General features: G+C 41.5%; 1 protein-coding gene across 2 annotated transcripts in view; it reads left to right on the top strand.

Moving 5' to 3' along the window:
- NALCN (sodium leak channel, non-selective) overlaps positions 1-19,033 on the top strand; it is a 227,496-nt gene that overhangs the window by 96,816 nt on the left and 111,647 nt on the right. The window contains exon 9 of one of the 2 annotated variants that reach the window (XM_066620423.1): positions 389-475. The exons of the other annotated variant lie outside the window; for it this stretch is intronic. Coding sequence (XP_066476520.1) covers positions 389-475 — 87 coding nt within the window. The remainder of the gene's footprint in view (positions 1-388; positions 476-19,033) is intronic. 2 annotated transcript variants of the gene reach the window in all.

The raw sequence follows: 19,033 nt of genomic DNA on the forward strand, positions 1-19,033 counted from the left end.
TTTGCAGTAATCACAGATAACTGCTGTATATAGTGTTGCATTATCATTCCTGCATGGAAGGACATTTCATGAAGGAAGTTATAGCATTTGAAATGACCTTAGATCTACCTTCAGTAGGCATCAAATTCAATGATCAACCCTGGAAATTCGTTCTTCAATTCAGGAACTGCTGTTAACATAATGTTTATCATTCAAATGCTGCTGGATGTGACAGTATGAAAGCAATGGATTTAGAACGGCATTGTCTGTAGTGACAAAGGTTTCCTTCAAGAGAGGACTCATCGGAATTCACAGCTGTTGGAATGGAGTTCAAGGGAAAATATATCCCAAATTTTGTTTGTGTACCTGAGCACGTAAAATGCTTCTGACAAGTGTTTTCCCCCTCCAGATGTTTCATGAAGATGCTACTGGAGGATGGCAGCTAGTAGATGTTGATGTGAATAAGCCTCAGGGCAGAGCTCCAGCATGTCTGCAGGTAAGGCATTGCTTTTTAATAAAGCTATCAGTGTAGTGAACCAAGTGGGTATGTTGCTGTAGACATAGAGTGTAGACAGCAAGTAAAAAATCACAGCCATCATAATTTCAACACAGAAATTGCTCTAAATGCAATATTTACTTGCCAGTTCCACTGCACATTTTGAATGTTCAATTATATATATATATATATATATATATATATATATATATATATATATATATATATATATATATATGCACAAAGTTCCACTGCACATTTTGAATGTTCAATTAAATATTGAATTCTATTCAATTAATATTCAATTAAATTTATATATATATATATATATATATATATATATATATATATATATATATATATATATATATATATATATATATATCCCTCAACAGAAATGTAATAGCTTTTTCTCAGTTGGTATTATGTCTCCTCATGGAAGATGAAATGGTTGCCTCACCTCCTGATTTTTTTAAAGTTCTTTCAGGGCTGCTGTACAGCATGGCCACATGCAATACAAGAACATTTCAGGAAAATGCCATCCATTTTAGGAGATCATTCAGGAACTTGTTACTGAGATTGCATGAGTAAACAGTAAAAATGTAAATATATCCACAAAAGACTGCAGAGTAGGAGAGAATCAGATTCTCTTAGTATACCCCTAAGAGATTTGGGGTATACCTTAAGAGCTTTCTGATTTGGAATTTAAATCTAAATTTCAAAGGGGAAGGTGGGCAAAGGCACCTTTAATTGATCCACCTAACCCAGTGGTTCTCGAACTTTTCCGGCTCTAGCCACCCCTGCTCCTTGTGGCTATTGGCCACGGCTCCCCATTACAACACCTCACCTCAGTTATCCCCAAAATGGGGATGAAGGTGTAATAATTATACACTAGAAACAAAAAAACAGCTGCCAGCACTCTGAGGCTGCAATCCTAACCACACTTACCTGAGAGTAAGCCCCACTGAACAAAATAGGACTTACTTCTTAGTAGACCTGGTTAGGATTGTGCCCTGAGTTTGTTAGCAGCACACCTGGAGGGTTTTGGAAAGGGAGGGGGGAAGTTATGAATTTGCTGGGAGAGGGGAAGACTTTGTTTTGTGTGTATCTGCTAATTGCAAACTGATGCAAACTGAGCCCTAGAGACTGATTGGCTGCAATCCTAACCTCACTTTCCCTGGAGAAAGTCCCATTGAACACAATAGGACTTCCTTCTGAGTAGACCTAGCTAGGATTGTGCCTTTTGTCTTACAATAGCAGCCAACAGAGTACCCTCCCCCCAAAAGGAGGCAGGAGAAAAAAGGGGGCTGTCTGAAAAGGAATGGGTATTTTTATTTTTTAATCAATTTTTGGAGACAAAGCCATCAAGAGTGGGGGTTTTTCTTTTTTGAAGGGGGAGGAAAAAGAGAGAGGTGAAGATCCTTGTTTAATCTGACACAGACCCCAAGCCTATGTAGGTCTACTCAGAAGGAAGTCCCATTTTAAATGGGATTTACTCCTAGGAAAGTGTGGAAAGGATTGCAGCCACACCAAGCAAGATTACAACTCACCCCAAAGTAGATGGGGGCATGTTCACACACACATACACCCAACATGCAGGTGCCACCTCTATTCCCCCCCAGGCAAGATGGAGGAATGCAGGCTGGGGCATTTGGACACCCCCCTACTAAGAGCAGGCTGACTCCTTCCTTCCCAAGCAGAGGAAAGTGCTGAGCTGCTTGTACTTACTCTACCCTCCCAGCTTGAAGCCTGCCCAGTTTGAAGGATCTCACCCTGTGTTGATGAGATGCAAACACCTCTGCAGATGCCCAGCCATCCTTCTCTCCCACCCCCCCACCATGTTTCACATGCCCTCCCCACCTCACACTGCCCCACCCACCTCGTTCATAGCTGAAGAAAAGCAGCAAGTCAGCAGGCAGCACATGCAGCAGAACAGAGCAGCGCAGCTGCGGCCACTTCTCTCCCCAGATGCCTTCTGTTGGCTAGCCACGCCTCCCTAGGGAGGTAGGACGCACAGATTGAATACCTCAGACCTAACCCAAAAGAACTAAGAATTCTTTCACAGGGTCTGCCCTCTTGGGTCTTCCATTAAAAGTGTGAATGCCAGCACTGTTTGGGAGGTGGCAAATGCTGGACAGCTGTCCTTTTGGGCTGGCACTGCCTGCCTGACCGAACAACAAGGCAAACAAAAGGTGATTTAGAATATCTTATGATATAGCAGTTTTCCTCAAAAAAGGGGGGATTTATTAGGATATATAGAAAACTCAGCTCTGAATGATAAGGAAATGATTGTGAATTTGTTAACAGCAGCTTGACTGTCACTAGCCACATTTTGAAAGAAACCAGAACCACTATCTATGACAGGCTGAATAAAGTGGATTTGAGATATAGTTAGTACATATAATTAAATGTACATACAGTGGGCCCTCGGTATCCCCAGGGGAACTGTTCCAGGACCCCCTGCAGATACTGAAATCTGCAGATGTGGGAATCTGTGGGGAGGGGGGGCTGGGGCTGGTGCAGCACTGCAATTTCTCACCTTGATGCTGCGCCTGGCCTTCTGAAAATAACCCTCTCAACCTCCTCAGGAGGCCTCCTGGTTGCGGGCAGAAGCCACTGACAGTTCACACAGGCAACTTTTTATCACATCCAGAAGGTGTTCTGAGGCATGGGGAGGCTGCATGCAGCCTCTGTGTACCTCAGAACATATCCAGACACAACCTGAAATTGCTGGTACAAACTTGAAGTTGCTTCTGGTTGCATCTGGCCTTCTGAAGTCCTCTGTGGTGCAGGCTCAGCATCTGCGGATGCTCGAATCTGCAGATGACAAACGTGTGGATAAGGAGGATCCACTGTACTGTAACAATCAAAGGAAGAGTACACATTGAACAAGTCTATACAGAAATGGATTTTATTGGTAACTAATATTGCTTGTACAATATTTATTCACATTCGCTATTCTCCTTATTGTGAAGAAAGATGGTGGACAGTTCTTAGGCAAAGAACTGGTGGCTGATGTATAATAGTGAAATGCATTGTGCTTTGGTTTTCTTTTTTATATTTACTCATATATAAGCTAATTTAAAAAACTGTAGGGAAATAAGGAAGCAAGGAAGGTAACAGAATTAACCCAAATGCAGCTGTCAAAATGTTTAATTTATGGGGACTGTGTTGACATACCTTTGCTGTGTGCTACTGGAGGTCAGGGGGAGGAATTGCACCTTCTGTAATGTCCTTAGCCCCTTACAATGAACATAGATATGGAGGAATCAAGATCACAGTGGCAGGTGTGATGTGTATGTGCCCAGAAGTACCTCCACACCATTGGCAATTCTGATTTTTCTTAGTTCACTCTACATCAGTGGTTCCCAAACCGGTGGGTCACGACCCACTAGGGGAACTGGAAAAGGGCCATTCACCTTTATGGGGAATGGTCCAAAAATGGGCAGCAACGCAATCGTGCTCCTGCCGGGCAGGGAAGGGTTTTTTTTTTAAACTTACCTGGGGGCTAGTATGGTTCTCCAGTGGGTCTGGAAAGTCTGCAACCCCCTCTGCAGCCATTACTGAGGCTTGAAAATGTTGGAAAAAAGAAAAAACAATGTTTTCATCCCAAAACACGAAGCAGGTTTTTTTTTTCTTTTTACAGTATTTTCAAGCCTTGGGGAGGACTGCAGAGGGGGTTGCAGGCTCCCTCGACTCTTCAGACAGCCATAACCAACCCCCAGGTAAGTTTTAAAAAGCAAAAGAAAAAAAACCCTTCCTTGGCTGGCAGCAGCAGGATCATGGTGATCATGTTGCTGCCCCCCCTCCTGCCCACACAAAGTTTTACAGGGTTGCCAAAGTCCGAATCGGACTAAACACTTTCGAATGAATGTGTATAGGTCAGGTAAAGAGCAGTGGCGTAGCTAATGAACATGTAGCCCGGTGCAGAGCTCAAAATGATGCCCCGGAAGTGATGTCACAACCGGAAGTGATTTTTTAAAGTGCAAATTGGAGGGAAACCTGCCTCCTCCCCCCAGCAGTTCACCACACACTTGATCTGCTACCTCTCCCCAGCCAGTGGCATAGCTAAAACATCTATATGCTACCTGGGATCAAAGAAGATTTTGTAGCCCCCCTCCATGACAAAATCAAATTTAATTAAGTAAATAAATAAAAATTTTGCCCCTTGTTGGTGTGCTGAGGTAAAGAGGGATGGTTATTCTCCTCCTGCTAAATATCAGAGGAACACCACTTGAAAAAGTGCCTCTATAGCAGTTAGCAGGAGTAGCTGTGTTACGATACATGAAATGAGAGCTTACTCATATTAACACTTTAGTGGTTCCATGCTATATCATAACAACATCTCATTGGCTCTCAGAACAATCAGTCTCATGGGTCAGTTTTGAGTTAAGATAATCCACTTTTTCTGTAAGGCAGTTGTGTTTTCATTTTCTGGTTATTTGGCCATAACGTTTGATAGAATACAGATATTCAAATGGGGTTTGATTCATTGCATTCTGCTTTAAATTACCTTTCCAATGATATATAACATGATGATATTATTCTTACATACCAAATTTTTTGGCCACTAGTGTCAAGCTCCGTTTGTTGCCCGGTGTGACTGCTACCCCCTGCACCTCCTTAGCTATGCCACTGGTACAGAGCCTGCTGCCACAGTCATCCTCCCCATTCCTAAGAACATCCGCAGAATATTATTATTATTATTATTATTATTATTATTATTATTATTATTATTATTATTATTAACAACAGTATTTATATACCGCTTTTCAACTAAAAGTTCGCAAAGCGGTTTACAGAGAAAAATCAAATAACTAAATAAGAATAGATCATAATGCACATTACTGTTGCCAGTTGCTGTGGGCATAAGGTAGAAAATGAGTATAGGAGAGGCGTAAGTCATAACTGATGCACCATGATAATTTTTTTTCATGTTTGTTTTTGTGAAAATTCTTTGCTTAACCTACACACAAACATAAATCAAAAGAGAACAGTATGTGCATGAAGCAAACTTTGCTTACAGGAGAGAGTACATGCAACACCTCAAAAAATGGGGTTCTGTCTTTATTTGCATGGTAGGGAATGATGCTCATTAATGAAGCAGAAACACTTCAAAGCACAACTTCAAAAGAGTTACAGTAATCAAATTACTTGGTACGTGCCTTCCTGGAAAAAACCTTGATAATGTTCAGCTTTTGTTCTGTAGACAATGTTCAATGCAATATGGTGAAAAACACCTAAAAGCTCCTTAATGGAAAATTTGGGGTAGAAGGTAAGGGGATTTGCTTGTGTTTTATCTAAAATTTCAAATGTTTTCTTACCAAATCTCTCAACCTCTATTTTAGAAAACAAAGCAAAACTGGTATAAATCTAGAGGATTTTAAGAAATGGTTTGGTGTTTCTGGGAAGGCAAATGTTGAGGGGAAATATCTCAGGGAAAAAATTCAGTGCACATGCTTATGCTCAGTACCAGCACCTGGTTAATGAAGTCTCTGGGAAAAATCCCTGCTCAGGACTCCTCTGGCATGTTGGGCCCCCAATTCTCTCGAGTTTACCAGATGCAGGTGATGGGTGACAGTTGATGGCAGCTCCTTACTCCCCCCCTTCCAATGGGAGCAAATCAAAGAGACCCATGACTATGCAGGAGCTTAAGGAAGATGGGTACTGGGTGCTACAGCAAAACAAGTATTTTTACAGATTGTACTATCAGTATTGGGGGGATCAGGGTTTGGCAAGGCCAGATGGGCCCTCTGATGGGCATGGATCTTTGGACAGCTTCTGAACTAATTCGTGGTGCTGTGCTAGATTCTATGGTCCTGTCCCTCAGAATGGTAGTTCCTCTCTTTTTATGAAATCCAAATTCCAAAATCCTGTCATACACTAGCATGACGAAGCAAAACGTGAGCAACAGCTGAGAGGAGATAAATCTGCCCCTTACTCCATTCGCAGGCCACAAGGGGCAAGGACAAAGGACTCTCACTGTCTGACTTCCTTTCACAAAAGTGAAGTATTGTAATTTAGTTCTGTGCAAGCACTGAGTCATTATTGACCCATGGGGCTGACGTTACTTCCATGTTGTTTTCATGGCAGACTATGAATTGGGGTGGTTTGCCATTGCCTTCCCCAGTCATGTTACCTTTCCCCCAGCAAGCTGGGTACTCATTTTACTGACCTTTGAAGGATGGAAGGCTGTGTCGACCTCAAGCCAGGTACCTGAGGTCCCAGCTTCTGCTGGGATTGAACTCGGGTCATGAGGAGAGTTCTCAGTTGCAGTACTGAAACATACCACTCTACACCACACAAGGCTCTATTTGAGATAGTACACATGGCAAAATTTACCTTCTGTCCTGGAACTAGGTGGCCTAACAACAACTGACTAGGATATTGCAGGAAGGCACAATATATCTTACCCTTCAGGGTTTCTTGAAATATGCAGGTCTTCCTTTGACACAGACCTATCTATCATATTTATGAGCCTTTAGCTAGTGTTTAATGAAAGGAACAATCATTTGTGACTCATCTGAAATATCGGTTAGTTGCCAAAGATATTTCTAAAGCTAGCCCCAAATGGCCAACCCCCACTTATTCATCTACAAAGCATGACACAGCATTGTTCTGAGGCATTATGGGAAAACTAAAATAGCCAGCACTAGCCAGGAAGAGACTTGGCAAGTTCCACCCACCATCAGAAATCACCAAAGATGCAAACATCCTCTGTTTCTCTCCTGAAACGTCTCAACAAATTTGTGTAAACTTTCACAGTGGAGAATTTTCAGTCCAGCCCTGGGTATTTTATGCTTCTAGAAAATTTACACAAGGAAAAAAATAGTCATTTCTTTAGAATATATCATAAAATAGAAACTGTGGATAATTAATATTTGTGAGGAGGGGGAGACATTGCTAGCAATCTCTTATCTGAGGGCCCAATCCTATCCAACTTTCCAGCACTGATGCTGCCATGCCAACGGGGTGTGTGCTGCATCTTCTAGTGGTGGGAGCAGTCACAGAGGCCTCCTCACGGCAAGTGAACATTTGTTCCCTTACCTCAAGACTGCATTGCAGCTGCATCAGCACTGGAAAGTTGGATAGGATTCGGCCCTAAAGCTTTTTTGATTTGTGGCTGTTGTTCCCTATGGTATCTGGAATGTTTTTATAAGTGAGAAATAATTTTTATTAATTATTTCCTCTCCTCCATTGTCATGAATCATTTGTCCTAACCACCTGTTAGGGAACTGGCTTGGCTTTGTTGTTTGCTCTTACTGTTGTCACTGGTATCGCATATTTTCGCTTTGGTAACATCATGCCTACCATGTATTGCTCCTGCTGTCACAGTGTGTGCACTTCTCTGTCTCATGGAAACAAAATGCCAGGTTTCAAAGGATTTCTTTGCCAAACTCTGTTGGAAATAGCATATTCTTTTAATCTAGTATGAAAGGCAGGCTTTCTTTTTTTATTATTTTCTCTCTTATTAAGAACACTAAATAATAGGAGGAAACTCATTATTACCCCTTTCTTTCTTTCTTTCTTTCTTTCTTTCTTTCTTTCTTTCTTTCTTTCTTTCTTTCTTTGACAGGTATGGGGAATTCTGTGTCTCTTGCAATAGCAACGTTATTTCGTACTTGGATTAGCACCAGGATCCACATGTCTCCTAGATGTCATGACCAGCCATTTATTTCTTAGTAATGTCATACAAATTGAGAGGTTAATGAATAGACCTGAGCTGGATATTGGTCTTATAAAATTTCTGTTCATCGGCCTCAGTTCTTTATGTCTGCGTTTGTAAAGTGCCCTGACATTTGTCTGAGTGCTTAAATCACATTGAAATGAATGGTTTATTTATAACTCATGTATTTGAGAGGGATGAAATTTGAGCAGAGCCAAATTTTCATGAGTTTCAATTTTCATATTGACGTGCTTTTTGAAGGTGGGAACATTTTGTCAGATCATTGAGCAACTTGTACAAAAACTGGGTTTTTTCCTAGCCTGTTTTGTAAAGGGTGTTTTTCCATCCTCCAAGCTGTGCAATCTCCAGGGGAGACTGAAAGGAATATTCCAGTAGCCCCTAGTGAAAAGTGTGGGCCACTTAAGAAAAGGGAACGGTGCCATCCCTGAAGCAGCCCTAAGGGGCTATGATCAGAAAAGCAACTGATCCCTAACCCAACTGAGCTAGTCTTCCTTTAAATGCCTTGTGTAAGCTCTCTCACAGCCCATTCCCCTCCCATTGACATTTTTAATAGAGGAGGCATTGCCATATAGCTGTTCTATAGCTGTTGGCACCTTATGACTGAATTACAGAGTGATGCTTTGAACACATGACAAGGAGCTTGGTCTTTAGATAAAAGTGACAGGAAGCTAGTAAATGGATTGATAAGAGGAATACCTTGGTTGCTAAAACTGGGAAGGATTGAACTTCATTACAACAGATAGACTTGAATAAGTGACAGCTGAGGAAGGGAAGTAAGGATCAGATGATATTCTGTTTTCTTCCAGAATTCTATTACAGCAGGAACAGGGAGGAAACTGAAATGACTTTTTTCCCCTTTCACAGCAAATACCTATTTTGAAAGTCATTGGGCTTGCTCCGATTCCAATCTCTCTTTCAACTGTGTAATGCCTGTGCTACTACAGGTAGGCTAAGCTAATGTGCAGTGGTAGTAGGCTCAGTAAGGGCTCTTCCAACTTGACCTCATTGATGCTTTTTATAGAACTCTTCAGAGAAGTAACTTGGGGCCAACCTGCTTTATTTTTATTGTGTTCCAGAAACTTTTAATATGCCTTAAGGGCCCTGAAAATCTCTTATACTATTGGACAGAGATTTTCAGGGCCCTTAAGGCATATTAAAAGTGCAGTGATCTCATACAGGGTCTGGATAATTCAAAAATACGCATTGCCCAAGGTTCAACAAACTCCATTCTATCCAAAGACTGCAGACTGTTGTGTAAATCTGGATGGCTCAAATGCATACAATACATGCCAGAAACCTAAAAATAATATGCTGGTAGTTTCTTTCAAGTCTTTTATTTGGTAATTTAAAACAAAATATCGACAACATACTGATGGATGAGAGAGAATACTAATACCTATATTAAAATAATTTGTGATTCTTAGCCTGGACTGTGCATGTTATTTTTCACATTACTTGGTTTGTTAGTGTGGTGGTGGGCTGCTATGAAATTCAAAGCAAATTAAAGAAGACACTGTTGGGCAGATACAGAAACTAGACAGAGCACTCAGAATCTGTAACAAAATCAGACTTCCTCTTCCTGTATTTTTATACAAGATAGTGAAGGTGTAGAATTGGCTTCTGCTTTTGTTTTCCTTGTGAATGAACCCTGTGAAGACTGAAAGAGAGAAGGGTCCTGCTGTTTGAATTGTGCCTTTCACAACAAGGCAAGTTGGTCAAACAAGTGTTCTTTGGTATCAGTGAATCAGGTGTTGGGCAAACCCATCTAGACTAAGAAATAGAAAAAAAAAGGATCCCTTTAATCATTTTGGAGTGAATCTGTGTCCTATAAAGTAGAAGAAATTATAACCATACTGATCACTGGCAAATTGGGGGTGGTGGTGGAGAATATGGTAGAAAAGGAAGCCAGTATTTAATATTTTTCAGTAACTTCCAAAAATACCGCACCCAGCCTAAAACAAAATGCATACAATATATATGATACTTGAATGTTGAAGGGTTTTTTTCCCCACTAAGTGGGTTTTATGTCATTCTTGTAATTAGAAGTGGCATCACATTTCATCTAAAATGAAATCTGAGGTGAATTTATAGTAGCCTGTGTAGTGTCAGGCAAAATGTCTGCAAGACTTTGAGAGGTTTTAAGAATTTCAATAAATTTCATGAACGTTTCCAGGGAGAGGAGTCTGTGCTTTTAGGTGTCTTCACAGCTCAGTGTCTTTTTCTCTCTTTAAAAAACATCACTCTAGTATTACTCTGTGGCTCCTCAGCCTTCCATTTTATTCAAATCTGTCATCAGTGGTGTCTCACTAAGGTGGTCATTTTAGTCAGCAGCATGCCATGATTGCTATAATTGTGCTAAAGAGAAAAAAAATGTACATGGCAATTTAAATGCCTGTTTTCAGCTTGACGCAGGCTTGAAATACTGGACACAGTTAACCCCACAGATCAAGCTTTTCAGAAGAAATTAAACTGAACATTAATTATAATGGTGCTATTGAATACTTCCAGGGCCCAGTGACATCAAAGCAGCTCAAAAATAGTTTGTAAATGCAAATGATTGCCAGCAGAACCAATGGATTAACCCACTGTGAAAAGAATTCTAAAACTTGGAATTCCCATTCCAGTCAGTAAGCCTACAGCAACTTACAGCCCAATCCTATGTGCCTAATCACGTAGTTCAGTGGAACTTACATAGTTAAGTGGGACTTACTCCTAGGTAACTGTATAGAATTTGAGCCTTGGTTTGCTACATGTTTGCGCTGTACATCTCATAGCCCAATCCTGTGGGCTGTGAGCACTGGCAGAATGTGGGTTCCGCCTGCCTTTGCTGCAAAAAATGACTGCAAAGTGCCTTTCGGGAGCATGCTGAGTAGTGCACTTCCTTGGCGCTGGCAGGAAGTCCCGGCCCTTCTCAAGCACATCACTGTACCTGCAGGAGCCTGGCAAAGCAAATAAGATGACGGGGAGGGCAGAATGAGGCGAGGAGGCAGCAAAACTGGGAGGGGAGGGGCCGTAACAGCTGCAGGGAGGCTGCAGGAGGAGGTGAGTCTGGTGGTTAAGGCACACACTAGATCCTATCCCACTTTTCTGCAACCTCCCCACCCCTTTTCTATCCTTGGACCTGCACAGGAGGCCAGTAATTGGGTTCAGAACAGCAAAAGTATAAAATTCTTCAGTTTATTGATGCTCTTTAAATCCACATTTGATTATTTTTGTGTTTCTAAACTGAGTTTAGTATTAAAGCAGAACTGCACAATTCTTACTCTTCCCTCCTCATTTGAATCCAAATTCATATCTCTCATTGCTTTACTTTTATTTTTCAGTGGGGGAGGCAGCTAAATTGCCTCGATTTCTTTGAAATAACAGTCTTTAAACGTGGACCTGTTTTATTTCAGTACAATACTAAAAATTTTCCAAAGGAAATAAATGAATGCATTTGAAATAACACCATGGTAACAAGATGCAAATTACATTTCAGAAACTGCCACTTTGAAGTTTAAGAGCCTTTACTAAAATAAGTTTTCTGAGGACTGAAAGCCAGCTGGCGTCAGTTCTGTTACCCTGAAGCTATAAAATGGAGTACTTCAGAGAATGCCATCCTGGTATGGTTCAAGGGTTCCCAGATATCCTGGCTCATCAGCCAGCTCCTGATCAGTGTTGCACAAATCTAGCAGCAGGAACACTGAAAGTCCCCCTCAGTGTCAGGAGAACTCAGTCCTTCATATGGACCATGGTTGGCGTGCACGGCTAGTTATCTAGTTTCAGATGAGTGAGGTCCATAAGGGAGAGGAAACTGTACCCATACAGCTGTCTCCACAATAAGCTTGGACTTTCAGAAAGGAAGGACTGATATTTTATCCAAGCTGGGAGTCATCTCCTGGCACTGCAAACATTCCTGGCACTCCAGCCCCTTTCCTTTATGCAGAAATTTCAGAAATATACTAAGGTCTTCACCATTCGGTGACAACACTCCCACAGCACATCTGGCCGGACAGGAATGCTTTCTAGTCTGGCTTTCCAATCCATTCTTTGGTTTGAGTTTGTGAAAGTAAAACCTAATTTTACATGGCATAGCTCAGTTGTGTAATATGTATGGCTTAGCTTCTTAGCTTGCCCTGCTGGAGTACTGGCTATTATTCTCAGAGATGTGCCTTGCGATCCTGTGTGTGTTTTTTTCAGGCATAAGTTCTATTGTGCTCAGAAGAGCTTATTCCCATCAAGTGTTCATATGTACCTTTGTGTTTTGTCCTTATAGGGCTAAGAGCAATTTGTTGGGTAGGATAACTTTAAGTGCAAAATGGCATGGGGCAAAATATTTAACCCCTCTGCCCTTCATGTCACAGTTCCAGTTTGAATCCACTCCCATATCTGCTATTAACCTCGTAGTGGTTTCTTTAAAAGTGTGGGAACTCCTATTCATGGTTAACCCTCTTTCTCCCACCCTATATAGCTTTTGAGACTCAGAGCCAATCTAGACGATATAGGAGTATACCAATATAATCCTATCCATAGCTACCCTGAAGTAAGTTCCATTATGTGCTATGGGACTCTCTTCCAGTAAAATGTTTATAGGATTGCAGCTTGTGATTTGCATCAAATAAACAGGATTTGTGACACGATTACGTTATATTCACATTTTCCCCCGCTGCCCCTCCAAGCATCAGTCAGCGAAGTGGAGCAAGTACTCAAGAGAACTTTGAGTAGAATGATGTAATTTCTTGTATTTTTTACTAAACACTACTGGGGGAAGACAAGGGGCTACTGCCCTCAGTGGCAGCCATGCATCCTTGCAACATCTGGTGTAAGAGCAGGAGAGAGAATCTTCATCAAAGCAACTGATATTACTGTTTCAAACATAATGTGATAGCCACATGCCCCAGATGTTCATTTCATTTGCAGCTGCAATATGAATGAGGCCCTTGGACAATATATGATATAGATTTGCCACCTCACCATTTTTTGGGAGAAACAAAGTATCTTGGATGAAATTACCAATTAAAATGGAAACAAAACTCTTCAGAACTATTAGTTTATTTTACGTTGCATTATATCTCATTTAATACCTCCCAAAATTCTCTAGAGAAGTTTTACTGATTCTTCTGGGAATTTGCAGTTAAGAATTTTCATATCACAAATGTAGAACAGAGGTTTCCTGCCAGAGAGATGTATCTTATGGTCTGAAAAGTATGTTTGATGCTGATATGTATGTATTAAAATCCTTTGAAGTTCAATGGAAATGTTTACCAGAAAGAAAAAAAATATCTGCAACATGATTCCCATAGCCCCGTGATTTTAATTATACTTATTTTTATAAAATAGCTGATTTTAGTCTCAGTGACTTCATTGGAATAAAATGACAGAAATCAAATGACTTTGGTTTAACAAGGTTGTGGATTAAGCAGCTAGTTTATTAATTAGCTACTTTTAAAAACATGCACTGGACAAGGGGTAGTTTGCAGGCAAATTGCAAGCCTCCTTTCACATGACTCCTTCCACATGCAATCCAGTTTCCTGGGAGTAAGCCCCATTGAGCTCAGTGGGGCCTACCTCAGATTGGGCATGCATATAGCAGCATCTTTCTCCAGCAGGAAGAGGACCAAAGCCACTGACAAGAGTTGGCTGCTATCCTCTGTCCTCCCAACCAGATGGAGCAAAAAATTTAAGCAAAAGCTGCTTTTGTTGCTATCTCCCCTATTTATCACAAGCAAGGGGGAGAGGCAGCCACCCTATAAAGCTGGAAACAAGGGGAGGACAATGAAGGAGGTCTCCACTGGAAGCCAGTCTAGGATGCTGTCTCACTTCCTCTGAATACCCAAAACTCACAGATAACCATGTGAGTTATGTGACCATGCATTCAAAAATCAACCTGGAAGACTCTGAACTCCCTGATTAAGTGATGAAAAAGTTGAAAAGTGGTACTTAGATATTCCTTGGCACAAATTTCATGCATGTCTCACAGATAAGGAAGCCCATATGGGTTTTGCATCCAAGATGCACCTATTCCTTAGAATATGCCCATTTTCATGTGAGTTTTTGCTTGTTTGGTTTGGGCCTCAGTCTAACCCTGATATCCAGAAGAGAGAGATACAGAGCATAGTTGTATGAAGTCCACTTTGGGCTGATTAACATATTTCACAATTATCCCAGTTTACTGAGATTCCTTATAACAGAGGACAGTCTTATAGCCAAGTGCTCACCTGTTGTACACAGCCAGCAGTTTTCAGCCCAAGGCTACATATGTGAAACATTTCTTTCAACAAGCATATACTATACGATTGCAGTTTGACAATTTTTCCCCTTGACTTCCTTATGAAAGTCTTCTTGGTAGAATACCAGTAAGGAAATGAAAATACCATCTTCTTAGATCCTTGGGGGATCACAGCAATTATTCTATTATCATTAGTTGTATCCCAATACCATTGTTCTGCATGCATCCTAATTTTGTTTCCCAGAAAGTTTGTAATTCTGCAGAGTTCTTGAATTGTTGATGCCCCTGCTGTTCTCTAGAGCAAGTTTTCTCCACCTTTTTTTTTCCTCATGGCCCTGTTCTGAACCTTGTTTATTTTTGTAAAGGTACTTTACCATTTGCACTGTGTGTTCTCATAATTTGTACTTTATTTCTAAGTAATAAAGAAAATTCTCAAAGACATATAGTGGCAGCGTAAGGCCTGCTAATAACAAATATTCTGATAATTGGCACTTTACGCAGGTTAGTGACTAAGATCTTACTTCACTTGAATGTTTCAGAATTGTCAGGTTTGCCATGTCAAAGCAATTACAGACATTATGGTTGCTTTCTCATGCATATAAAGTTTCGTTTATTACAGCCTGCCTTTTCATTGAGATAGGTATTGTAAATGTAAACTATAGTAATTTTCAATATTTATGCTGCTGAAGCTAGCACAGAGAATGAGATGGGAAGCTTATGACACATTCACCATATGCCTGGCGGTTGTAATTGGGTGGCCCCTCAGAAACTTACTGCGTGTTTCCCCCTGTTCCATTTTTTCCATGTGGCCCCTTAGAAGTATGTGTGGCCCCTAGAAGTATGTGTGGCCCATACGGTCCATGCTGAGAACCACTACTCAAGAGCATTGAAATGGTGACTTCATAAAACATGGAAATAGATGTTAAGATTGGGTGGGAGGAATGCTATGGCAGCAGCAATTGTCATTGACTATATATTCAGGCTCTATCCCCTCCTTAAGACAACAAGGGCTATCTTAGATCAGAATAGTAGTCCCATTCAGCTTGTCCAAGACAGCGACGGAGGCACTGAGCCTTGCATCAGCCCAGCTGGGCCGACGCAAGCAGAAAAGGGAGGAGGCCAGGAGGATACAGGAGGGAGGCGTTCCGGGGACGGGCGGTGGGTGGCCCCAGGGGCAGGCAGCTGGGGAGTGGGAGGCAAGGCTGGGATCCAGCAGTTATACTGGATCCCAACACCCATTTCTGGGGAGTTCGGAGCGGCTTCAAACCTCTCCATTCTCCTCTGACTTGTGCCACCTCTGGAGACCCATAGGGGTCAGGGTGCCTTACTTGGAGGTAAGGGGAAAAGTTTCCCCCTACCTCTGGCTAAGCCACTTTGGGCCCCTATCCTGCGCTGAATACAGCACAAGCCTTTGGCTTTCCTGTTCCATCGCAGGATAGGATTGTGCCCGAATCTGGTCAACTGCACTAGACAATTGATTGTCACTTTTTGTATCCTAGAAATGGGCACAATTTTAGTGTTGTCTCAACTCTGAGGCTCTTCCAGTCCTCTTGAGTTGTTTAGACCAGTGTTTCTCAACATTTGTCCTCCATTATACCACTTCACATAGTCCACTTATTCGAAGTACCTCGAGAAGTAACTGGTGATGACATCATCACCACTTACTTCTGGGTTGGGAGGCCAGATGTGTTGCAACAAAGACCAGCAAGAGGCTTAGGATAGATGGGAGGGTTTTTTCAACTACAGAAAAGCATGCTGTGGAGCTCTGCCCGCTGAGCCAAGCCTCCTAACACTGTTGTGTTCCTGGTCTTGCTGGTGGGTGGCAGGTGTCCAGAGGTCCTGTTAGTACCACCAGTCTCCACCTCAAGTACCACTGGTGGTACCAGTACGACTGGTTGAGAAACACTGGTTTAGACATCCAGCTAAGTATCATGGCAATGGTTGGTCCTAAGTTTTTCAGATGAATCCATACGCAGCTATGGCAAGTTCCATCCCCGGCTGTTCTTTCCATATTCTAGCATTTGTGTAAAGATCCATGCATTAGTCATCTTCAGTCCATTTATTTGCACATCAGCTGTTCTGTTAGAGATTAGACTGTGAATCTAGCTCCACAGAATTTCTATTAATTCAAATTAATCATCTGATCATTTTCTTCCTACTGCAGCATTTGATTATCTCAAAGCATCCTCCACTTTTATATGCAAATATTGTTCTGTGCTTTACAAAAGGCTATAGCAATTAAGCAAAGCAAGGAAAGGTGAGGAATTTCTGTTTTAAAACCTTTGCAGTTCGTAACAGAAGATTCCAGTAACAAATGTTGCAAACTATCAGCGAATTTATCAATTTTCTTCCCATTCCATATATACAGTTCATTTTCAGACACTTAGGTTGCAATCTTATACACACTTACCTGGAAGTGAGCCCCATTAACTATAATGGGACTTACTTCTGAGTAGACATGGCTAGGCTTGGGCTGCCAGAATATGTGGGCAAATATATTCACAGAACTGTTGTCTCTTTGAGATGTCTAGATATTCTGAAATATATTTAAGTCTATTTAATATTTAGCATTTTAAAGTCTAATGACATGCAAAATATGGTTATATCTATTATTAGAAGTAACATAAGTAGTTGTAAGGAAGTAGAATGTGGCACAAATGGGAGCTTTTTTCCTCAGTATATAGTGACTGCAGGCTTATCTAAGATCCAGGTTGTCTGTGATCAGTGCCAATCCATGTTCCCCCCTCCCCCTTGGAGGTTATTTTTGAAAGAAAAAGTAGACCTGTCAGCAGTACTGATGGCAGGCTTAATGTAGCATCTTATATTACAGAGGAAGATTGGGATAAACATCTAATTAATAGCTGCTTGGCGGAGAGATTGAGAAATCTCCTCAGCTATTTTCCCAGTTGCGGTTCCTTTCTCCTGCTCTGTAAACAAGTGTAGCGAGGGAAGGGGCTTGCAGTTCAGACATTCAAAATTCCATATCTTTTCTCCTCAGGGGTAGGAAAGGAACTTATGGATTAGCTGAGTGGAAGAATATCAAAAAGAAAAATAGTAAAGGAGACTTAACTGTTCCCTGCCCTTCTTCCACTTCTGAGCATGTTTGAGGTAGATTTTCATATAACAAAAAACAAAACAGATGAGAAACTGTTCATGTATTTCTCATTTAACATCTAGTTTGGCCCTCAGAATGTAAAAAAGCAGAACTGTACATTGTCACTATCAAAAAAACAACATGACTGCTGTTGTCATGTTTTGTTAAGGTGGAGTGAATTCCTTCTGAGCCAGAGTCATCATTCCTACTCATAGGCAGACAATTAAGAAACCTCTTGACATCAGAAATTAATAAATAAAAGCATTATATTTGGCAAACCCACAATTTGATTGGATCCTGATACAATAGTACACACATAACATAATTGCTCTGCTTTTTCACTTGAAGTTGAATAATGCTATACTGATCAATCCCTGATTTTTTGGTTCAAAATTCAGTCTCTGTTCCCAGTGTTTGCCTACTAGAATAGAATTCAATTTAAAACACCCACACCCATCCCTACACCCACACCACATGATGTCTCTCATTGCTTAGGGAATACTGTACTAGTGAAAAATTATGCAACTACAATAGCTGAATGCAATATGGGCTCAAAGAAAATAAAACCCAGTAGCTTCCAGTATAAAATTAATTACAAAGATGTTTAAAATGTAAAGGGTTGTGTTATGAAAGCTGGACATTCCTTTCTCTCTGGGGTCAACAAAACTTTGTAAAACTATTCCATGTAAAGATTTTGGCATTATTGTCGGGCAACGCAAACCTGAGCTGCCCAGTGTAGGGTTGCAGTGGTGCCAAAAATGGTTGCCGCTGCATCTATTGTGCTCCAGGCAGCCACCACCTCCTCCTCAGGAGAAGGGGAATTTTGTCCCCTTCCCCTGGGTAAACTGAGTAACCCCGCAATGGAGCTACTTGATTCTACGATGATCCAAAGGTTGGCATAGAATGAAGAGCCTCCATGTTGGGCAGCCAGCCCAACACAGAGGCTTTGGATCTGGTGGAGCAAAGCTCCACCAATCCTGCCTCTGTCCTGCCCTGCTTTCTCCCCCCAGCACGCCTCCTCCTCACCCCACTCCGCTTCCCACTGCCCAAGAGCATCTTCTCCCTGCCTCTCTCTACGCCCCCACCTACCTCTCTGCTGCCTTGCGGTCAGTGCAACCACCAAGCGGCAGAACTCCAGTGCTCCACTGACACTAGCCCAGCTCTGGCCAATGCTGAGCTAGCACCTGCAGAGCACTGGCATTATTGCCCACAAACATGCATTACAGCACATTTGCATGCCAGTGGTGAGCCAATGTGCACTGAGCAGGATTGGGCCCTAAGACAGTGGTTCTCAAACATTTTTGCACTGGGATCCACTTTTTGGAATGACTCAGGACCCATCAGAAGTGATGTCCTTAACCTGGAAGTGATGTCATTGCCAGAAGTGACATAATCAATTTAGGCTTCATCTCTAAGCCATGATCAGCCAAATCTCCCATTAGACAGCATATGTATGCTGTTATTTTACATAGCTCAGAATTCAAACATTCCAGCTCAGAAGTGAAAACAGAATATAAACTTGGATGCTTCTCCAACCACACAACCCTTCCCCTTTTCCAGCATCCCATT

The sequence above is a fragment of the Tiliqua scincoides genome, chromosome 3 (assembly GCF_035046505.1).
Source record: "Tiliqua scincoides isolate rTilSci1 chromosome 3, rTilSci1.hap2, whole genome shotgun sequence".
Lineage (NCBI taxonomy): Eukaryota > Metazoa > Chordata > Lepidosauria > Squamata > Scincidae > Tiliqua > Tiliqua scincoides.